This window comes from Meleagris gallopavo, chromosome 1 (assembly GCF_000146605.3).
Source record: "Meleagris gallopavo isolate NT-WF06-2002-E0010 breed Aviagen turkey brand Nicholas breeding stock chromosome 1, Turkey_5.1, whole genome shotgun sequence".
NCBI classification, from domain to species: Eukaryota; Metazoa; Chordata; class Aves; order Galliformes; family Phasianidae; genus Meleagris; species Meleagris gallopavo.
Window position 1 is genome coordinate 140,501,732 of NC_015011.2, and position 21,703 is coordinate 140,523,434.

The 21,703-nt window shown below is 38.8% G+C and overlaps 2 protein-coding genes across 3 annotated transcripts in view; one reads left to right on the forward strand and one right to left on the reverse strand.

Moving 5' to 3' along the window:
* UBAC2 (UBA domain containing 2) overlaps nucleotides 1-21,703 on the reverse strand; it is a 97,217-nt gene that overhangs the window by 36,690 nt on the left and 38,824 nt on the right. The window lies entirely within an intron of this gene.
* LOC100541180 (G-protein coupled receptor 183-like) lies at nucleotides 3,556-15,541 on the forward strand. Of its 2 annotated transcripts, none has more exons than XM_003214090.4 (2): nucleotides 3,556-3,668; nucleotides 12,525-15,541. In XM_003214090.4, coding segments are annotated over exons 1-2 (1,116 nt in total). In that variant the 5' UTR covers nucleotides 3,556-3,666; the 3' UTR covers nucleotides 13,639-15,541. The 2 variants fall into 2 exon arrangements, with proteins under 2 accessions (XP_003214138.1, XP_019465845.1); XM_019610300.2 differs by lacking the exon at nucleotides 3,556-3,668 and adding an exon at nucleotides 6,767-6,995.

Sequence of the window (21,703 nt, forward strand, 5' to 3'; positions counted from 1 at the left end):
GCAAGCAATTTTTGCAGAACACTAAACACTTATTCAGCTTATGGTACTATAATGATTAAAAAAATAAATAATAATTGTCCCTGTTCTTTCTTTAATATGATTAGCACGCTGCCATTTACATGAAGACCAAAACCAACCAGTCTTGGGAATACCAGTGAAACTGAGAGGTACAAGAACAGCTGGCCAAACCATGCATCCCAACTGAGGACAGTATTACAGCAACATGATCCCTGGTAATGCCAACTTAGTGTTACATAGCCAGCTATGTCCGCCTACCCACTGTCAGTCGCTGCTCTGCATCAGACATCTGCAGCAAGTGATTGGTAGAGACAGCTTACAAGGTAGCTCTGCTTTCGTTACTGATTTCATTAACCCAAGTTTGAGTTCAGCAAGCAAGAGGAGCCTGTACCCTAAAAGGCAGGCTCTCCCAGTGAAATCCTACGCTTCACCAAGTCTGGCACAGAAACTGGAGTTAGGCAGAAAACATATGAAGATACAAGAAAACACTAAAGGGGTTCAGATAGCTATTTTCTTGAAGAAGTATGGTCAAATAGCTATACTGAAATTTTTTGTGTCACAAGTTCATTTGGCTTCGGTGTTTAACTACATCTTCTTTATCCAGTTTAGCCTGACATATTTTATTTGGCCTCTGGAGAGCAGACAGCAACCGTGACTCACCAAGGAGTCATCACTTGCTGTTCCCCAAACTCAAGTCACTTGAGAAATAATGCTTGTCTGCAAAAGGATAGGATTCAGCTGGACATTAGTTCGAGATACCTGAACCTGCCTAGAAAAAAAAAAAAAAAGGTGTTAATTTTGGAAGGAAAGGCAGTTTTCCAATAAAGAAGGGACTCGGGCTGGCTGGGTTCATTTTCTAGTTGATCCATAAACACCTTGTGTAATTTCAGAAGTCACTTCTTACCTTGCGTAGTAGCTGTCTAGATACAGAATAGTAAAGCTAAATCCAGTATCTTTTGTAAACTGCTCAAATAGAACATGGACTAAGCAAGCAGACCGAAAAATAAGTTATCGTAGGCATCATGACACAGCAGTCAAAATATTAATTGTATTGCTTTAATGTAACCATCTCTGAAAGTAATGTCTTTGTATATTAATTTATATGTTACTCTCCTTGCATGCCAAAAGCAAAACAGTAAACTTGTGCATTCCAATGGCAAAAACAAACAAATCACACTTTCTGACACACACCACTTTTTGGTTTAGATTTTCATTCTGGGTCAGTTGGATGGAGTGGAAGGATGCTGTTTATGGAGGTGGATAGTGATAGGCCAAGGGAGAAGGGTTTAAACTGAGGTAAGGGAGGTTTAGGTTAGACATTAGGAGGAAGTTTTTCACACAGAGGGTGATGACACACTGGAACAGGTTGCCCAAGGAGGCTTGGATGCCCCATCCCTGGAGGCATTCAAGGCCAGGCTGGATGTGGCTCTGGGCAGCCTGGTCTGGTGGTTGGTGACCCTGCACATAGCAGGGGGGTTGAAACTAGATGATCACTGTGTCCTTTTCAACCCAGGCCACTCCGTGATTCCATGATGCAATCTGTGCCATTCTGCTCAAGCAGTTAACATTCCATAAGGCTAGATTGGTGGCTAATGTACATGCGTGGCTCCATGGGCATAATCTAGTAATGCATCTTAACCAAAAAAAGATAGCATTTAATTTTATCTGGTCAAAGCAGGAAGCACATATTGGTATTATTTTTATAATGCTAAAGCTATTATGAGATAAAAATTTCCCTTAATGTGAAGTTGGTTTATTAATGTCAATCCTTGAGCAAAGACTACTACAAGTCTCAAGAAATTTCTCACTTCTACCACAAATTTTTGCTGCTGGACAGAGAACCACATTATGGTATTACTTTATGACGTATGCAGCAAGTTCCCTATATGGTTGTTCTTGTATCAGTAGTTAATTCTCATTACTCTGTGATGAAGATAATATATAAAATAATTGAAAAACAAGGAAGAAGTCTGCAGTAAGGCCAGTAAGTTCTCTGAAAGGCTTCCTGAACCTGGTTTTGGAAGAGGAGTGCCTATCAACAACTGAGGAGCTGGTAGAACTTGAAGCAGTTCAGCTCCCTGGCATCTCAGGAGAACCAAGTCATGTCTGCAGTGTGGGGTTCAGTACTGAAAACCACGTTCTAGAGCCAACTAAATGTTCCAAGTATGCACAGAAGCATCTAGCGAGGCTCTATGTCATTTTCTATAGCAAGAACATAGCAGACAAGGTATGTTTAAAAAAGTTTAACTTCGTCATTAAATCTGCAGTTACTTAAGACTTCCTGATGAGACAGATATATTACTCGAGATCTGATCTCTGCACACATCTAGCACGGCAGCAGCAGCAGCAGGTTGTCCTATGAGCACAGCCGAGCCTTCCCAAAGCAGTGTTCCATCTCTGCATTGGCTAGAGCCACTAAAACCAGCATCATTGTGCCTGCTTGCTCATTTTTGAGAATCAGGATGCTGAACGAGGCCACCTGAAACACAAACTATCTTTTGCAGTCACGAATGATCAGTATGAGTTTGTGGGGAAAATCCCAGGTAACTCCCAGCCACTGCGTCTAACAGCAAAGGGCAGGGCTTTCCATCTATCTTTGATCTATCTCAGCCTTCTTAGCAAACACACCATTTCACTGACAGATCAAGGCTCAACATCCAGAAACAACGTTCTTCCAGGTACCAACACATTACCTCACAATTTGGCCTTCCATTCCTCTCCCCGTTCCCATCTATATGCATCAACATATTTTTATCAGAATCAGACCTGTGTTTTAAAAGCCATTTATTTATTTTAATGTGTTTGCCTTACGTGTGTATTACTATTGTGATTGTCTGTAGCCTTGCTCAAAATGCAATCAAGTTACTCAGGCACACAGCCACACTAATCTCTGGAACGGCTCATGTTCTTCAACTCCCTCATCTATTTTTAAAGGGCGTTTTTGTAAAGCCTCATCATTATGATACTAAAACAGTGCTGGGAATGTACATGGGCTGTTGAGACGTCTGTTTTTACAGGCTTATCAATATGCCTAAAGTTTGACTTTTTTGTGCTGTGTCAGATCTCAGCAGGAGGAATTCATTTGAAAGTGTGTACTTTCAACCCCAAACTTAATTTAAGCCTTCTTTTAATCGAGATTTAATATGCTTAAAGTCTGAGGTTTTCCTGGGCTGTGTCAGATCTTATCCATAGTGAGCAGCGTGAAAGTGTGCAAATGCTCATAGGACTCTACTCCAGGATAAATGTAAGCCTTTTTTTAATGCAGACGTCATACAAACAAGGTTTTTCACTCAGGATTTTTTGGTTGGTCAAGTAAACTTCTGGGTAAAGTCCCTTCTGTGACAGTCAGTAATACGCAACTTGTGGGTCAGGGGGAGGAGGGGAGGTGCTCCTAATTACTCTTTTTGAGCAGACTAATTGTAAAAGAATTAAAAATAGACACTTTCACATCCCATATGACAGTAGCCAGCAAATCAAGACCAGCACACAAACAAGTTTTTTTTTGAAGCACATGAAAAAATCTACCCCTCCCACAAAAGGACTCACGTAATCACTCTTGAAAACAATGTGCTAGGGTAAACTTTCACAGTCAGGCTATCCTGCTAATGCCATTAACTAACTGCTCACAGGATCTAAGAAGCTGCAGATATGTAAGTACAGAAAAGATATATATATTTTTTTCCTTTTTTCATGTCAGCAAACAACTCCAGAAAGATGCTTTCTTTTTGCATTATACTGAACATTTTCATGTGGCAGGAGAGACAAGTCTTGTGGAGGAAATTCTGTCAGATTTTATATTGCTATCTTAATATGCTTCTTGTTAATTTTCATTTAAAGACAAATGATCCCTAACATCAAGTTATTTCTAATGCTTTCTTACAATACCAATTTCTTATAGGAGGATTTCTAATTATTTTGACAATCAGAAAGAAACATTTGATACTATATTATCTCAGGGTTTTGTTTAGTTTAAGTAATTTAAATTATACTAATGCAAAAGAACTGCTGTTGAAGTAGTAAGTGCAACACTGAAGTTCACAAGTCATTCACTGAACACTGCAGAATACTTTAATATTAGGAGAGAGCCTTAAAACAAATCTTTAACATAGTAATGAATCCACAGCTTGCTCATTCATATGTGCTCCTTGTCTCTGTTCTCAGCTCAAGAGCTCCTCAGTCGCTCTTTCCATGTCTGAATATTGTAGCAGAGTATTTTAAGAATCCAAAATGTTAGGAGCTAATTCCTTTTCTACCATTTCTTTCAAAGTTTTCTGAAGGCATTCTTTTTCTGAATCACAGTCAGCTTTCCCCTTATTGCTGATGTTCATGACACAAAACTAAATAAATATTACAAGTAATTTGACTTTTTTACACTTCATGTTAAATATGATACTTTTTCATGTTATACCGGTAAAACCAAATAGGCTGTTTAAAAAGCAAGAATTTACCAGGAAAAAAATAGATGTGTGCATGCCCTTGAACACAGAATAGAAGAGGTCTGAGATTTCTATGGCTCCTCCAGAATAGAGAAAGAATAGTACTGAAAACTGAGCTGGCCACTCATCTTTAACAGCGCAAGTCTTATCCCTTTTTGTTCAAAGAATGAGGAATATGGATACATGCAAGGAATAACAAATTTAAGCTAAAGTTATGAAGTTTTAATCCCTGAAATTAATTAAAGCCAGCACCTGCACAGATTCCATATCATCCTTCAGGAAACATATATGTGTATATATATATATATATACACATATGTTCAAGGTTTGCATTTTTCTAGTTTCTAAGATACAAAGTCTTTATTTGTATCTTATTACACTATTTTTTCCTCATCTACTTGCAGATGTGCAATTGTTAGTGGCTTTTATTTATTTGGCGTATTTCGGATCCTCTCCCTTTCATACTGCGTAGACTTGGGCAGGTAAACTGAAGGGAGGTTAATCTTCTCAGCACCAGCATTGCTGTAAAAATTAACATGCATCTTTGGTCAATATGATTTAGGTCAGATAATTCTTACACTTTTCGTAGTTATCACATTTGGAAAGAAAGATCCAACAGATACAAGCTAGACTCATACACGTCTTCTACTTTGCCTTTAACTATTTATGTAGCATTTCAACTCAACTTCTTCACTTCCATTTCATTTATTTTATTCTGTTATTATTTTAGAATACAAAATGCAATTGTCATGCAATTTGGTAAAGCAGGTAATAATAGATAAAAGCTGAACCAGAAAGATCCTATCTAGCATGCATCCAAAAATTCTGTTATAGAATTCATTTAAAGAACATTTTAATTCTTCCTACTCATATTTAAGAGAATTTAACTCACGCAATGCACGCTTTGGGTTCTCCATGGAGTGGTTTAAACATTTTGCTTTAGTATTCCAACAAATTTGGATTTCTACTAGGAAAAAGTACTAGACTGGAACTATCTCACTAAAATCAGCCAGAGTAGTGAGGATTCAGTCATCAGGCTTACTCGTAAGTTTGTACGTGAAACTCAACAGCTTTGAAAATAATGTACTAAAAGAATACGAGAATTACAGCACTAGAAAGAAACAGGAAGCTTCAGGAAACGCCTGTCTCTTGCCTCAGCTTTTGTGAAGCCACGTGCAGTCCCAAGCCTAGACAAATGCAGCTTTCTCAGATAAATGTACCTTCCCACATTAACAAAGCATTCTGCTATGCAACTTGGCATGCATACTTTTTAATATACATAACATAGTTGGAAAAACCCTCATTTCTCAAGTACATAAAACACATAACATAGTGAGGATCACAACAATGGTAAATTAGAAGTTCAGACAGAAAATATTACTGGTCAAAAGAAAACTAAAAAATTAATTTTAGAAATTAAGGAAAAAAAATAAACACATTACCCGCAGCATTGTATATTTCCCATCTTTCACTGTTTTTAAGCTCTCTAAAGCTTACACAGCTTTGATCTATAGAGGGCTGTAGAGCTCAGTAAAGTCCTCAAATTAGGCAATGCAAGGAAATAGAAGTCTATTTCCCAACCATTTCTCCTAAATCATTTATACTTACCCCAAAATTTTATTCCCCAATACAGTTCGTTAAAGAAATAATGTTCATCCATCTCAAAGTGATGAAAAAATCATGCTATGTGCAGAGCAAGGATAGGTCTATGATCCTATGCCCTACCAAGAAGGTAATTATATCGCTCTTACACTAGATAGTGGACAGATGGACCACGGATTTATCTCAAAGGGTAAAAATTATTAAAGAGACAGACAGACAAATCACACATTAAATTACAGCACACAGTTAAAGCCTTTTATAGTATTTCCCACAGTGCAAAATAAACAAATAAATAATAAAATAAAACAAAAAAGCAAACAAACAAACAAAAAAAATCCCGCAGATAGTGCTCCTCTACCAAAAGCAGGAGATGAAAGCAAGGAGAAAACTCATTTAGCTCACAGAGAGAGCTTTTTATCACTGCTTGCACATAATTTAAACTGCGTAATTTAAGTTTGTAATACTATAATTGTAAGCTTATAGCTTAGGTTTAGCACTTCCATAGTTCAATAAATGCAACACAGTATTCTACATTTAAGGGCCATCACAGGTAAACACCTGAAGGAAGCCAGGCTAGGGATGATGCCTGTGTGGTTATTATTGCTATAAAATATCCATCAACCACATAGAACAGGTTAAAAGCAAGCTATCTAGCAAATCTCATCAAGTCACTGGCTAAAGAAAAACTCACTACTGAGTGTGTGTATTTCAACAATTGTCCACTCATTAGCAGAAAGCAAATGCAACACTAAAACTGGAAGAGAGCAAGTGACAGAACACCAAGGAACAAATGGCACTGGTTGGAAGCCTGGGCATAATATTAACTTTATACTCTCCCAGGTGCACGTTCCTCCCAGGTAGAAGCAGAGAACAAGGGCCATGCCATAGACTGCAGTTATCCCAGGACCCAGTGAATTCAGGAAGCACTCAGGATTGCAGGTAGATCATGTCATAAGCTCTCTAGTAAATGCTGCCCAATTCTGCCTCAAACACATAGTCCACTGAGCAGAAAAAGTGGGGGTCACAGTGGTGAGCATGTTTTGTGGAAGGTGAGGGCCATCTGGAACCCCATTCTCCCTTACTGGAACTGAACTGGAGTGGGAGCAGAAGTCCCAAGACTATTCTTTCTCACTGAGACATTTGAGAAGCTCACCTTGAATTGTCAAAACAACGAGACTGTGAAAACACTCCTGGGGGTGGACAAGGGCTATTAAAGCAGTCTTTATTCCAAGAGGAAAGGCTCAACAAAAGCAGCAACTGCAAACTGCTTTTGGAGAAATTTAAATAAGAGACGACCACGATTTAGGAGAGAGGTTGACTAAAAACTACTATAGTACAAAGGGCTAATTCTCCTTCTCTCAAGTCCTCCAAATGAAGACCAAACACCCTCGTGGAAAATATGCTTTAAGTGAATAGCTAGTGGGATCTATACACAAATAACTAAAATGTTAACATTGACCTCTTGCAATATCAATGAGTAAGTGGTCTTTCTGCACTAGAGCTTTATCCAAGTCACTGAATCCTGCATATTTGCAGACAAACCTAAACAACTTTCTCTACAATACTGATAAAGGTACTGATAAAGAGACAAGAATTTTAAATATTTAATGCATTAAAATCACATACCCCAATGGAAGAAAAAAGTGGCAATATCTTACAAAATTATTAAATTGCTCAAGTAAATTAACTTATGTACTCATAAAGTACTACGAGGGCATATAACTCAGTAACTCCACTATGAATCAAGTCAATGCACTGATCAGCTGCTGTGAGGTTTGCAGCAATAAGGAGGCAACGCTCTCCAGTTTTGCTGTAAGAATCTAAAAACAAGCGCAACCCAAACTGGGGCCACTGTTGTTTTTTTCAGATACGTTCTGTGGAAGATGGCATATGTTCTGTAAGTGTAACAGATTGATCACAAAGGATTGCTGCAAAGAAATATTGACTTGATAGAAAACATAAGAATCAAAATAACCTTATTTTACTTAATAGTCCAGACACCCTTTATGAAGAAATTGTTTTAAGTGCAGCCACGTTCAAGATTGACAAGAAAAGCTGAAAAACTTGCTGATGTCATTAGAGTTCATCTAACAACAGTGAGAGCTCAAATGTACAAAGAAGCTCAGCTGATGTATATTACATTTTCAGATGGCAGCAACTTTATCATCTGTTTGAGCTCCAAGATGGATATAGAATCTCAAGGGTTTTTAAGAAATATTAAATATATTCAGGAAATGTAGCACTTAGATATTATGATGACTGCTCAAAATGTCCATACATATCTATATACAAATAGAACTCATCTAGAGTATTGTAAAATGTGTACCCTACATTAGCATGCAAAGTACTTCGGGGATAGTAGAAGACCAAATGGACCCCCTGCCCAGGGCTGACTCCCACAGCCAGCAGAAGAGCCTGCTGGCATCTTCCTTTAAGGAGCACCAATGTGTGCATCTGGAAGGTACGTTAGCTGTGGTTCTCCAGTGCTCCTCTCATCCGCTTGTGGCCAATTTGTCCCACTGTGGAACTAGAGAACTTCATTAGGAATCAGGAACGTAGCTCTGGAGGCCTTGTGTCAGAGGGTAAAAAGAAGGAAGAACTGTCTGAGATGGCTGCTCCCTGTGTGTGTCCATGCATCAGGGATGGACACAGGCACTCTCCTGGCTGCAACTCCTGTTCAACAGAGCCATGTTTCTATGTTTCTATGAACATCCTACTTTGAGCAACAGTAAGTTCTAACATTAAAGTAGATGATCCTACTTTATTGTGCAAAAGTAGATAAGGTTTTATAAAATTCTACTATTGATATCAGAAGAAATGACTAAAATTACAGAATTTTGCCTAACCCATACAAACACTGACAGACAGAAGAATGGATGTGACAAATAAACAACATTATTTATGAGCAAAAACTACCATAACTTTACAGAGAACAGGACATAAAATTATGCTGTGAATGTATTGTAGTTAGTCACTACAATAAAACAGTTTATCATACACCTTAATCATATGCAAAGAAGCTGTATAAGAAATGATTTAACCTAAATATCAAGGGAGACAGGGGTAGAAAATAAATGTCATGCTGAACATGTCTGAACAAGTAATCAGAAGCATTCAAATAAGAGAAACAGAACAAACTGAAATACCTCACTGACTCTTATCCAGATGCCCACACAAACCCAAATGACTTTCTACGAAAAGCAGCCTTTTATACTTTAGTAAACCAAGCCATGCTACATGCTCCTATAAGAGACACTCTAAGTTATTTGAGATTCTTAAATCTGCACAGCAGTCACAGAGCTGATTATTAGCAATTCAATTTCTCTATTCAAGTCACAATACTCCCAGTTCAGATTTGACTTCCAACCCTGAAAGCAGTGTTCACATTTCTTGACGTGCTACTTATTTCCTTGAGATGTTTAAGAATCAGAACACCATACATGTATCTGTCAGACATCTCTCACCTGTCTATCCTACAGCCTGTGCATGAATAGACTTGATAGAGTATCTACATGCTACATTTCTTCCTACCACATATAATGTAACTTACTCATGAATCTTATTGCATTGAGTCCACCGCGATATAAAGATCAGGAGTTTGAGATCCATCACCAGCCACGCAGGTTTACTCTTTAAAGAGAACCCTGCATTCCCCAGCCAATCTAAGCCAAAGTCTGATCAAACTATATAATTCAAAAAGCGCTGCAGATAAAATAATTGTAAACAACCTGAAATAAATAGAATAGTCTCATCAAAACATGAAAGAAGATACTAACCTTTTAATGCTTCCACAAGTTAATAAAAAGGTAATGAATACTTCATTAAAGGTGTAGCTTAAAACCCAAAAAACTGAGAGGTATTTTACTGGAAGTCTTCTTTAAGGTACAGAACGTTGTAGTTGTTTGTAAATATTGACTGTTGAAAGGCAAATCCTTCAGAAATAATCCAGATACTTTAATTAAAGATATCAGATGGATTTAAAATTTAAGTTTATAACAGCTCTTATCTCCAGATAATATTCTGCATTAAAGTAGAAGCAATCATGACTCCTATTTTAACCCATATAACTGCAGATAAACAGGCTGACAGTTTTTATGAGTCATCCAGATGGAAAAGATGTCTGATATCAAAACTAGCATTAATATTTACTATCTCTAAAAACGTAGCCACCTCTCTCCATTACAGTCATAACAACACAAGCAGCCTGAAGAGTTTGAAAAGGACTAGCTAGCATGATTGCTGAGAGCATGCCATGATTACAGATAAGAGTAATTTCTTCAGGGTTTGTTTTTCTTGTTTTTAAGTACTTAAATAGAGCATCGTATAATTCTGAAGTTATGGTGCTTTCAACAGTGTTGAGAGACTTTTATAAGAGTATTCTCTGGCAGTCACCTTCTTACAACTGGGAATGAACACATAGAAAAGATTGCAATGTGCCTGGTTGGCTGTTGGAAGTTTTCCTGAAGTTTTTTAGAGGGTGCAGAAAATAAAATCATCTCACTTCTTTTCACAAGCAGTCTCACCAACAAGAACTGAAAGACACAACCAATCTTCACAGACAAGAGTAAACGTGCATTTTCTTTAAAAACTCACTGTGATCAAATACGTAGTTTGAGTGAAGACCAACTAAGAAGGAATACCATGAAAATGACAAATACCTTAAGGACGGTGCTAATCAACAATAGATTTCTCACTTTGATTTGTGAGCTAAATTCTTCAGACTTTAAGTAATATTTTGCAGAACAGTTGCTCAAGGAGTAACATCAGATGCCCCCCAACCTTTCTGACACTTGCGCTGTGCAACTACTAGGTGTAACATCACACTTAAAAGCATTCTGTACTGGAAGCCGTATCAACAGACGGGGTCCTTTCCACTTCCGAAATTCTGCTAAATCATTTTTTTCTATTTTAAGTTCCCCAAGTCGCTGCCACTTTGCAGATCTTCCATGTCATTTCTGACTATGCAAAATCTGCTAAATTATAATGTATGTGAATTACTTCAGATAGGTTATATCTCTTTTGCAGCACCACCTAAAAGAGACTAAAGTAGTAGTCTTAGGAATTTATGGATATAAACAATATCTCAATTAGATTTCCAAAATCAGTTCTTAGTGCTAGTATTAAATAGGCTGAATTATTATTATTCAAGCAATGGAACAGGCTGTCCAGGGATGTGCTGGAGTCACCATACCCGAGAGGTGTTCAAGAAATGTGGAGATGTGGCACTGAGGGACATGGGTTAGTGGTATGGCAGGATTGGACTGACAGTTGGACTTCATGATCTTAGAGGTCTTTTCCAAGTCTTTAATAACTCTATGATTATAATCATATAAATATATAATTTTCAGCCTGAGGGAATTGGAACTGTTCACTCTGGTGAAGAGAAGGTTGTGAGGTGACCTGATAACAGCCTTTCAGTATCTAAAGGGAAGTTACAGGAAAGAAGGGGTAGACCCTTTAGCAAGGTCTGTGGTGACAGAACAAGGGGAAATGGCTTCAAGCTCAAAGAGGGTAGATTCAGGTTAGATATAAGGAAAAGGTCTTCTACAGTGAGAGTGGTGAGGCACTGGAACAGGTTGCCTAGAGATGTAGTTGATGCCCCGTCCCCAGAGACTTTCAGAGTGAGGGATCAGGCCATGGGCAACCTGATCTGGCTCTGGTGTCCCTGTTCATTGCAGGGGAGTTGGACTAGATGGCCTCTAAAGGTCCCTTCCAACTCTAAGGATTCTATGATTAATACCAGTAAGATAAGCAACAACACTGAAAGAAATTAGTTTCCCCAAACAATTTAATCCATTGCAAAGTGCATCCTTAGAAAGAAAAAAAATGCCTAAAAAATAAACTATAATACATTATAAGATTTCATTTTTATATCTGACCCTTGGGGATTTCATATAGTCATTTATCACATGATTTCTTCAGACTCCTTTTTCCTCTCAGACTGGTTTCTCAGACTGGTCTACCTCCCAGTCATCTGTTTGCTTCACTTCCAAGTACATGGGGAGTTACAGGGGAGGTTTAGGTTAGATATTAGGAGGAAGTTTTTCACTCAGAGGGTTGTGGCACACTGGAACAGGCTGTCCAAGGAGGTTGTGGATTCCCCAGCTGGATGTAGCTCCAGGCAGCCTGATCCAGTGGATGGCACCCCTGCACATAGCAGGGTGGTTGAAACTAAATGATCTTTGAGGTCCTTTTCAACCCAGGCCATTCTATGATTCTATGATGTCTCTGGTGTATTATTTTGCCCATTGTCTGATTTTTTTGATTGAGATCAAAATATAAAAGCCGGGGAAAGTCATCTTTTTGTTTGTTTTTGGAAGCAGGCTTGAAAAAGTATTTCACCATACTGAAGTTTCATTTCAGCTTTTTAGAATCTTGCTTTTTTCTGATATAGGTTGGCCACTGTTATGCAGAAGTCGTTTATCTACATTTATTACAAAATGTCCCCTTTTGTTTTTTTCATGTAAGGTCCACTGAGCTTCCTGCAGAAACACCAGTTGCAGAAATGGACACTTTCACAACTTCTCAGACAAACAGTTCTACCTGCGACTTGTATGAACATAAGGATACAGCAAGGATAATCCTGTCTGTGTTCTACAGCCTCATCTTAATTCTTGGAGTACTCGGAAACACAATTGCCCTCACTGTCATTTTTAAAAACAGAAAGAAGATAAACTCTACTACCCTCTATTCAACAAATCTCGTCCTCTCAGATCTACTGTTCTGTATTGCCCTGCCTACAAGGATAGCCTACTATGCCCTGGGATTCCACTGGCCTTTTGGAGAAGCATTATGTCGAATAACTGCTCTCTTGTTTTACATTAACACTTATGCAGGTGTGAACTTCATGACATGTCTGAGTATTGACAGATTTTTTGCCGTCGTCCATCCATTCCGATACAAGATCAGAAGGATTAAATATGCCAAGGGCATTTGTGTATTTATCTGGTTTCTTGTATTCAGCCAAACTTTCCCATTGCTTATACAGCCCATGACACATGAAGAAAATGAAAGGACTACATGTATGGAATATCCAAACTTTGAAAAAATAGCCCATTTACCATTTATACTTCTTGCTGCCTGCTTAGTAGGATACCTTATTCCCCTTGGAATTATACTATTTTGTTATTCTCAAATTAGCTGCAAACTTTTTCAAACAGCCAAGGAAAATCCACTGACTGAAAAATCAGGGATAAACAAAAAAGCTATCAATACAATCCTATTTGTAATTATAGTGTTCATCATTTGCTTTACCCCTTATCATGTTGCAATCATACAACACATGATTAAGAAGCTCCAGTATCAACCCCTATGCAATGAAAACCAAATTTTCCAGAAATCACTCCATTATACCGTGTTTCTGATGAATTTTAATTGCTGTCTAGATCCTTTCATCTATTTCTTTGCATGCAAAGGATACAAAAGGACTGTACTGAAAATACTGAGGCGACAAGTGAGTGTATCAATTTCAAGTGCTGCCAGATCACACCATGAAGAAAGCTCACGCGACGTGGGAGAAACACAAATGATGGCACTCGCAAAATCTGCCAATGGGAAGTTACCTGAAAAATCAAGTCTGTAGTATACTGCAGTGGGCTTAAAAATCCTGGGTCCATGGTAAAAATTCTTAGCATTCCCTGTACAGTAGCTTCAGGAAGATTCTGTTTCTCAGGATGTCAGGAAATCAAGGACTGTTGTTAGACCGAAAAAGAATTATCACACGACAGCAGGAAGACTCAAAATTACAACTTCCTAGCTACATCACTTTGACTGATCTCATTACTTTTTCCAGGAAATGCACACCATTGTGAACATCCAAATTCCATACTCCTGGATGTCATCAACTCAAGCAAAGATTTGACTCAGTTGACTGGATGCCTGAGAAAGGATTAAACCAAAAATAGCTTATAACTCAAGAGTTAAAACTAGCACACCTGAAAATTACAAGAGCTCTAGCTGAGCTACAAGTACATCAATGGGTTTGTTATCTCAATCACAGAAGTTAAGCAATCAAATTTTTAGATAAAATGGACAGCTTCTATGCACAGTTTTACTACTGCAAGTGCTTAGTTTATAGTCATTTGGAGGTAAAAGTGCATTTTATAGTACTTATAGATTATAGAGTACTATATAGATTATGTATGTCTTACTGGAAAATTCACAGATAGTTTTGTCAAATATTACAGATGAAAATTTAATGAACTCTTCAATTCTAACCAATACTGACTGTGCCCCACCATTCAATCACTTGTCTTTTCAAGGTCTATTACCTCTTGAATCCTTTTTCTAAGGGAGAACTTTTCTTTCCAGTATGAAAGAGACTCTAAGTTGTATATAAATTATTTATGAACACAGAAATAAGTTGATGCTAGAGACTGAAACACAAAAAGTGCACTGTTTTGGTTAAAAGAACATGGATACAGGCTTAAAATGCATGGAGCTGTCAGGGGAGGAGCAGCTGGGGATTAGGGAAAGGGTCTGCACCAGAGGGCTGTGGGCACAGAATGGGCTGTCCAGGGCTGTGGGCATGGCTCCATGCTGCTGGAGTTCATGGAGCATCTGGACACTGCTTTCAGACAAAGGGCCTCATTTTTGTGTGGTCCTGTGTGAAGCTGGGAGTTGGACTCGATGATCCTTATGGGTCCCTTCGGAGTTGGGATATTCTACGATTCCATGATCAATCAATGGCATCAGCAGGATTGGCTGGGAAAGAACAAACTTTTCTACTGTGCCTTCACAGAGCACATCTGGAATGCATTTGGGCACATTGAAATGGTGCCCGAAGAGACCAAATGACATAAACACATCCTACTGGAATTGGCTGACTACCAACATACATCCAGGATGTGGGTCTTGGGTTCCTGCTGTCATGTCCTTCCATAACGTGTCAATTTCCTTCCCTGCTTTATTTCTGGCCGCCGTCTTTTCTTTTGTCTTCTGTCTTATTAATATACCTTCACTTGCCAATATAACTTGGTAATTGCGCCATGTGATGAAAAAGGAAATTTAAAGAATGCCTGATAATTACTGGCAAAAGGTAGGCAAGATGTCAGAATAAATTTTATTTATTGCAGCTATATCTCTCCAGCATTGAGACTGTTCTGAAAAGCGATCAAATAAACAGTTACATTTGCCATCTTTGCAATTTCTTCCTTCCTCATGTGTTGACTTCTGCTTACCTGCAAACATGGAAGGGTTGTAGCTGAAAAGCAGTATGGAAAAATTAATTAATAATTACTTTATTATGGGAAAGAAAAAGCAAAAGACCCTATATTTCATACCACTTAGACTGTCAAAATTTAATTTCCAGTTCCAGAAGACACTATGTTGCCACAGGAAAGTGGAATACAAAAATTTGTTTTTAACATGAGAAGTTTCACTTAATTCTGTATATTATAGCAGTTTCGTTCTCGACAGTTTTTTTTAATAAACTATTTAAGAATTTGTTGCTGTAGGAGTCAATAAATGATAACTTGATAAAGTCACAGACTGCTCACGATTGCCTAGAAGTTCTAAAAATAAACTATATATATTAACACCATAGCAATACAAGCTCTTTTTACTCTACTAATGTCTGTTTTTTTCACTTCTGGCATGCATCTATTGTCATACAGCCTTAAGGCTAGAAATCCATAAAATACAACTCAAGTATATATCACAACATTACAAAAACACATTGCTCTGGGTCATAGAAGGTCCTGTGCAGGCATACAGGGACAACTCACAGGACAGCATCCTAGCTGGAGCTGGAGCTGAGCTCACCTGTAAGGAACCCTTGCACTGTGTTTCAGAAGCATGTTATGACACATAGCCTTCAGGAGGGGCTTCAGGGCTGGGCTGTGGTGCTAGACCTGGGCTGGCTCCATCTTTATGGCTTTAAACTGGAAGAAGGTACATTTAGACTAGGTGTTAGGAAGAAATTCTTCACTGTGAGGGTGGTGAGACACTGGAACAGGTTGCCCAGTGAGGCTGTGGATGCTCCCTCCGTGGAGGCATTCAAGGCTCAGCTGGATGGGGCTGTGAGCAACCTGGTCTAGAGGGAGGCAACCCTGCCTATAGCAGGGGGTTGGAACTACATTGTCCTAAAGGTCCCTTCCAACCCAAACCGTTCTATGATTCTATGATTCTATAATGCACATATTTATTCACTTTTAAGCAGAAACAAAGTGAAGGGCTGCATTGACAACTTCAGTTTCTCTGTCCCTGTTTTCTCATGTTAGCCATTCTGTTATTTTCAAGTCCAGACTCTGAGAATGTCAACGTGATTTTAAAAACAAACAGCTAACTTCATAAACACTGCTTTTGCTCAAATAAACAAAACAATAATGATTATTAAAAAAAAATAATAACAATAAAAAACTGAAAAGATAAGCTCAGCTTCCTGACAAAAGTCCTAAAGACAAAGTGACAATTTACTTAACTTAGGTAGCTGATGCCACTGCTTCCCCTCAATGCTCATCAGTACTTAACAGATCACGCAAACTCATATTAGTGAGATTCTTTTATATGAAATTTGAAACTGCCTATTAGAAACTGCCAAAAGTAGTGGTGCTGATTTCAGCTGGTCTATGACTCTGTTTTAAAGGAGCTGTCTTTCTTCTACCAATTGTGCTGTGGGGCCGTCACCAGAGCGGTGGTAAGAAGCTGCTGCATGGGAGCAAGGGAAGCTGAAAAATTCTGAAAGCTTGCAGCTCCTCCCAAATGACCGATTTTCTTCAGGAAGCCTTTTCCCGTTCATTCTACAGGCACCCTTTCCCTGGTGTTGTTTGTTGGAATATTTTTAGAACAGAATTTTTACCCACAGAAGCACACCTCCAGTCCCTCTCCTCCTGCATGCCTCAAACACACGAATAAAGGGAGTAAAACTGTAGCTGGTATCTCTTCTCCTCTCCAACGCTGAGTATACAACATGCTGAGAAAGTAGGAAGCGAAAGGGCTCTGAACACATAAAGAGACTGTTGAAACAAAACGATTAAAATTAAGTATCCTGACTTTTTCCTTCGAGAGAAGGTTAGTCATTAACACTGAGGAAGTTCACACCAGCAAATTCCTGGAGCAAAATGCAGATTGGCAGACAGTTATTCCAAAGGTAGCACATAACATTTAGCAAACATGACTGGCACTAGTAGATGTCCAGGAAATATCCACTGCCGGTGTTTCTCACGGGTAGGAATTTCAAACTACTTCTGTATTTCTTGTTTAAGATATCATGGAACACTGTCCTAAAGTAAACCAAAGTTCTTTTCTAATGAGACAGATACATTAGAGCAAGACACATCATAGAGTAAGACTCCCTTGGATCTTTGTACTTTCCACAAAGAGAAAGGAAAGATCTGATTCTGTTGCTCTGAGAAGACAAGAGAATGCCACGTTATGCAACATGTGGCTGAAGCAGTATGAACTTTGCAAGAGAAAATCAAAATCCATCTTTGGTAAAAGGTTTTGACGAGCTTTTTTGTGTGACAAGCTGAGAAATGGCTGTACAGATCTGGATCTTGTTCTCCCTTTTCACACATGAAGCAAGTAACTGACAAGCAGCATTAGATTCAAGTAGCTTAATTCAGGAGGATTTCAATGAAGTTCTATTGACAAACAGGGTCTTTATTTGGAGGGCAAAGTCCAGTCAGGACCTTAAAAACTGTTCATGACAAAATAATGGAACACCTTTCAATTCAAGACTTAGCAGGGTATGGCTAGGGCAGCTGCTAAGAGGACTAAAGACTAAAATAAGCTTGTATGACAAGTTATATTTCTTTAGTTCCACTAGATATTCAAAGGTAAATGGAAGAGTTAATGATGGGGAAGACAACTTCAAAGAACCATCATTTTACAAGTCTCTTTGCTAAGTTAGAACAAGTAGTCTTTTTTGCTGCTGCAACAGGACTTCCTGAGATGTCCGGCATTCGGGCAGTGAAGGAAAAATGTTTTAGACTTAGGTGAAGATCTGCAACCCTAGCAGAAAGCAGGTCTGATAAGAGGAGAGTAGCATTCTGGGTTTCCAAACAGACAGAGTCACTAGATTGTGAAACCAAACTACCCAAGCCATACCAAGCTTTTCTGTTGGAAATTCAAAGCTCCTGGAAAGCTGATAGAAGGGACACAATTATCTCCAAATAGGTACTGTTTCCTTTCAGGACTGAGATGATCTCACATTATGCAGTTTGTTGATATACAACAAGTATATGGTCTCTAAATAACAAAATTGAAAAAGCAGGGGAAGAGAAAGGCAGGGTGTTTTGCCTTCCAAGGTATCTGTTCAGAAACTGGCTGGACATCAGCCTGCTTAGGATAGGTGGTGAGCAACTGCTTTTGCACTGCTTGTTTTTTTCTCACCTATTAAATTGTCTTCACCTCCACCCATGAGTTTTCTCGCTTTTACTCTTCCTATTCTCTTCACTATCCTGGGGGAGGAAAAAATGAGCCAGCAGCAGCATGAGTGTTTAGCTGCTGGCCAGCATCAAGCCACCATACAGGCCTATATGGAAGCCCTGCTCTAAGACACTGATCTATTATCTGCACTTAGCTTCCACAAACTATGTTAACATGCTCACTAACCAAACGGGCAGAGCTGCAGTTATCCTCCACATTCAAACTCTGTGGCTTTCTGGAACATTGTCTGGAGACAAACTGACATTCAGCTTTGACAGAAACAAAGACATTAGAAAGATCTTAGCGAAGTCTAATGGAAGAAAACTTAAAAAAACAACCATTTAAAAGAAAAAAAAAAAGAAGGAAAAAAAAAACAGCCATCAGAATTGTATCTGGCTAGCAATTTAACTACTAGAGTTAACATAAAAGAAGCTGGTCTTTGTCAAACAAGTTGTAATGGCTCCAGCAAAACCCTGTTGACTCAAAATGACAACTTCAGAATGGAACAATGAGGGTAGGATGTCCATCAGTGACTGGAACAGTACTCAGGAGAGCCCTGGGACACTAACTCCTGCAGGAATTGCTGCCTGACTCTTGCTATTGTCCTGAAAGCTACACAGATGAGGAACTTGTCAGCTACACTCATCTCTTATCAAAAGCCAGTAACAGCAGCTGTGTGAAATAGTAAAGATGCTACCACAAATAGCACAGTTCCTGAAGCTGCTTAATGACTCCTCTTTTACCAGCTAGCTTATTAATATAAAAAGGTTGCAGTAAAGACTAATTTAGTCCTGAAATTCAAAAGCTTTCAGGTAAGCAAGGAATGTATATACTCCATGAAGACTATGAACCTCTAATAAAGTGAAAATGAATGTGGCACAGCTGAAGAGAATGAGGAATGATACTCTGCCTTATACAATCAGTTTTAGAGGACCTGAAAAGCAGGGATGTAGTCTGTCTCTTCTACCTTCATGCCCATGATACACAGCAGAAAAAGAGCTCAAGACAAAGCTCAACAATTTGTATTTTAGCAGTATCTCTCTATGCTGTCTCAGTACAGACAAGGTGAAGAATCTTGAAAAACATCAAATTAATTTTAGAGGAACATCTCCTACTCCCATCTGTAGACTAAGGCTACAGTACAAAATGAATACAATCAAGCTGCAATTCTTCTCTGAGGAAAAACTAGGTTTTCTATAATAAATGCTCAAACGTATTTCCTCTTTTTTTTTTTTTCCCCCCTCTCAGAATACTGCCTTGGTTTCCTGCAATGTCTAACTTTGGACCTCTTGAGGCACATACCTTATCTTTGCATATAACACAAGTCAGTCTTTCTTCCATCAGTTTGTCTGACCCCTTTTTGAACCCACATAAAAGTCTGTAGCATCTTGAAGCAAGAAGTTCCACTCTGTGCATGGTGTCTAGGACCATTTCGTTTTGTCTGTGACACCTGCAAGTTTCATTTGAAGTCCCCTGTTTGCCATACTGGAAATGAGTGAACATGCTGACTCTATGTTTACCCTGTCCACTTCCCTCATGATTTCAGACTTGCCACGAAACGCCTTCCTTTGAGTCATCTAATCTCTTTTCCCATGAACACCAAGCTATCGGTCACTTCATACAAATTGCAGAGAGAAGGAAAGAAGGCCAAAACACAGAAAAAATGCAAATCTGAATGTGCTAGAGCCGGTGGCAGAAGAGAGCAGGCTATCCAACAGTGCATCGTATTACTTTTCCTACCACAGGAGCACATAGATGGGATGCCAATGCATTACTGCCAAATTTGGATCAACTTGCTCAAACACACCAAATAAAGAAGAACTGGACTTCAAATGTCTGGAAAAACAGGCTCAAAGGAATTTCAACAAATCAGAAAAGTCAAATGTGAAGTCCTCTACCTGACATGGAATCGTACAACAGAGCAGGCTGGGCACAGCCTAAATAGCAGGCAGCTTGTCAAAAAGGTCTTGGGTCTTGGTGGACAGTAAGTTCAAAAGGAGCCAGTACTGTGGCCTCTTAGCCAAATATGTACAGGACCATGTTAGAAAGAACATCAAGGGAAGCAATCCTTCTCTAGTCAGCACGTGTGAGATCATACTTGGAGTACCGTGACTCTTGCTATGCTCCTGGGGGGGCAAAGCAAAGATGGAGACACACAGTTGCAGTAAGTAACAATCGGATAGGAGGCAGCATTTTTTCACCATGACATTAGTGGGTGGAAAAAAAGGTGGCTCAGAAAGGCTGTGCAATTTCTATCCTTAAGAGATTTTCAACATCTACTGGGTACAGCTCTAAATCAGTACTACCAGGGACAGACAATCTCCTGCAATTCCTTCCAACCTGCATCCTTCTATGACTGTAACAAATTTGGTCAAAACATTGATTTAGTCAGACAAGAAGGCATCATGAAACTCACTGTTCTTAGGGTAAAACTAGCAAATAATAACTGAAATATTGTCTAGTGTTGTCCTCTAAGCTCACTGTCAATCCTAAAATATCCTCCTAAAATAAAAAATGGTCAAGACACAGCTTAGATTTCTTTCCAAAAGGCTGCATCCATTTTTTTTCTCAGTGCAAAAATATGAGTTTCTCCTCTTCCCCTTTTCTTTTCCTCACTTGTGACAGATGTTGTGCAAAGTGCTAAACTAAAAAAGCAAGCTTTGCACCTGTTCTGAACGCAGCAATATTTGTGGTTATCCTACCCTCTCCAGAAAAGTATGCAGTTTTATACCATGCACAAGGAGAAACATGTTCCTCACTCTAATAAGCTAGACATAGCAGTTTCATCCTTCCTGTGGCATGTAACTTTCGAGGGAAGTTGTGGTTAGCTAGCAGAAGGCACATCGATGCAGCCTACTTTAAATATAGAGATGCTGAAAACTGATTACTCTCAACTTACTAGGCTACTAAGCAGTCAAATAACGTTTTGACAACAGCTAATGATACCAAGCAATCTGGTGAAACCTTCACACTGCAGTTTCTAAGTGTGGAAAGTTACAATAATTCTGTCTATTGTAATAACAATATAGATCCCTCTGCCCTGTTGGACAGGAAGAGATGAAGCAGCTGTGTCAGTGGCATGTATGAGGTATTTTTGACAGTGAAAGAAATGAAGACTCCAGGACAAGTGGTTTTTGCATGCTAGAAAAAACTGAAAAAAGAAGTACAGTGCATTTTCAATAGAAGCTATTTGAAACAACACAGATACCCATCAAAATCACATTCCTTCACTTAGCTGAGCACAGATCAACTATTTTAAATGTGTCTGGACTAGCAAA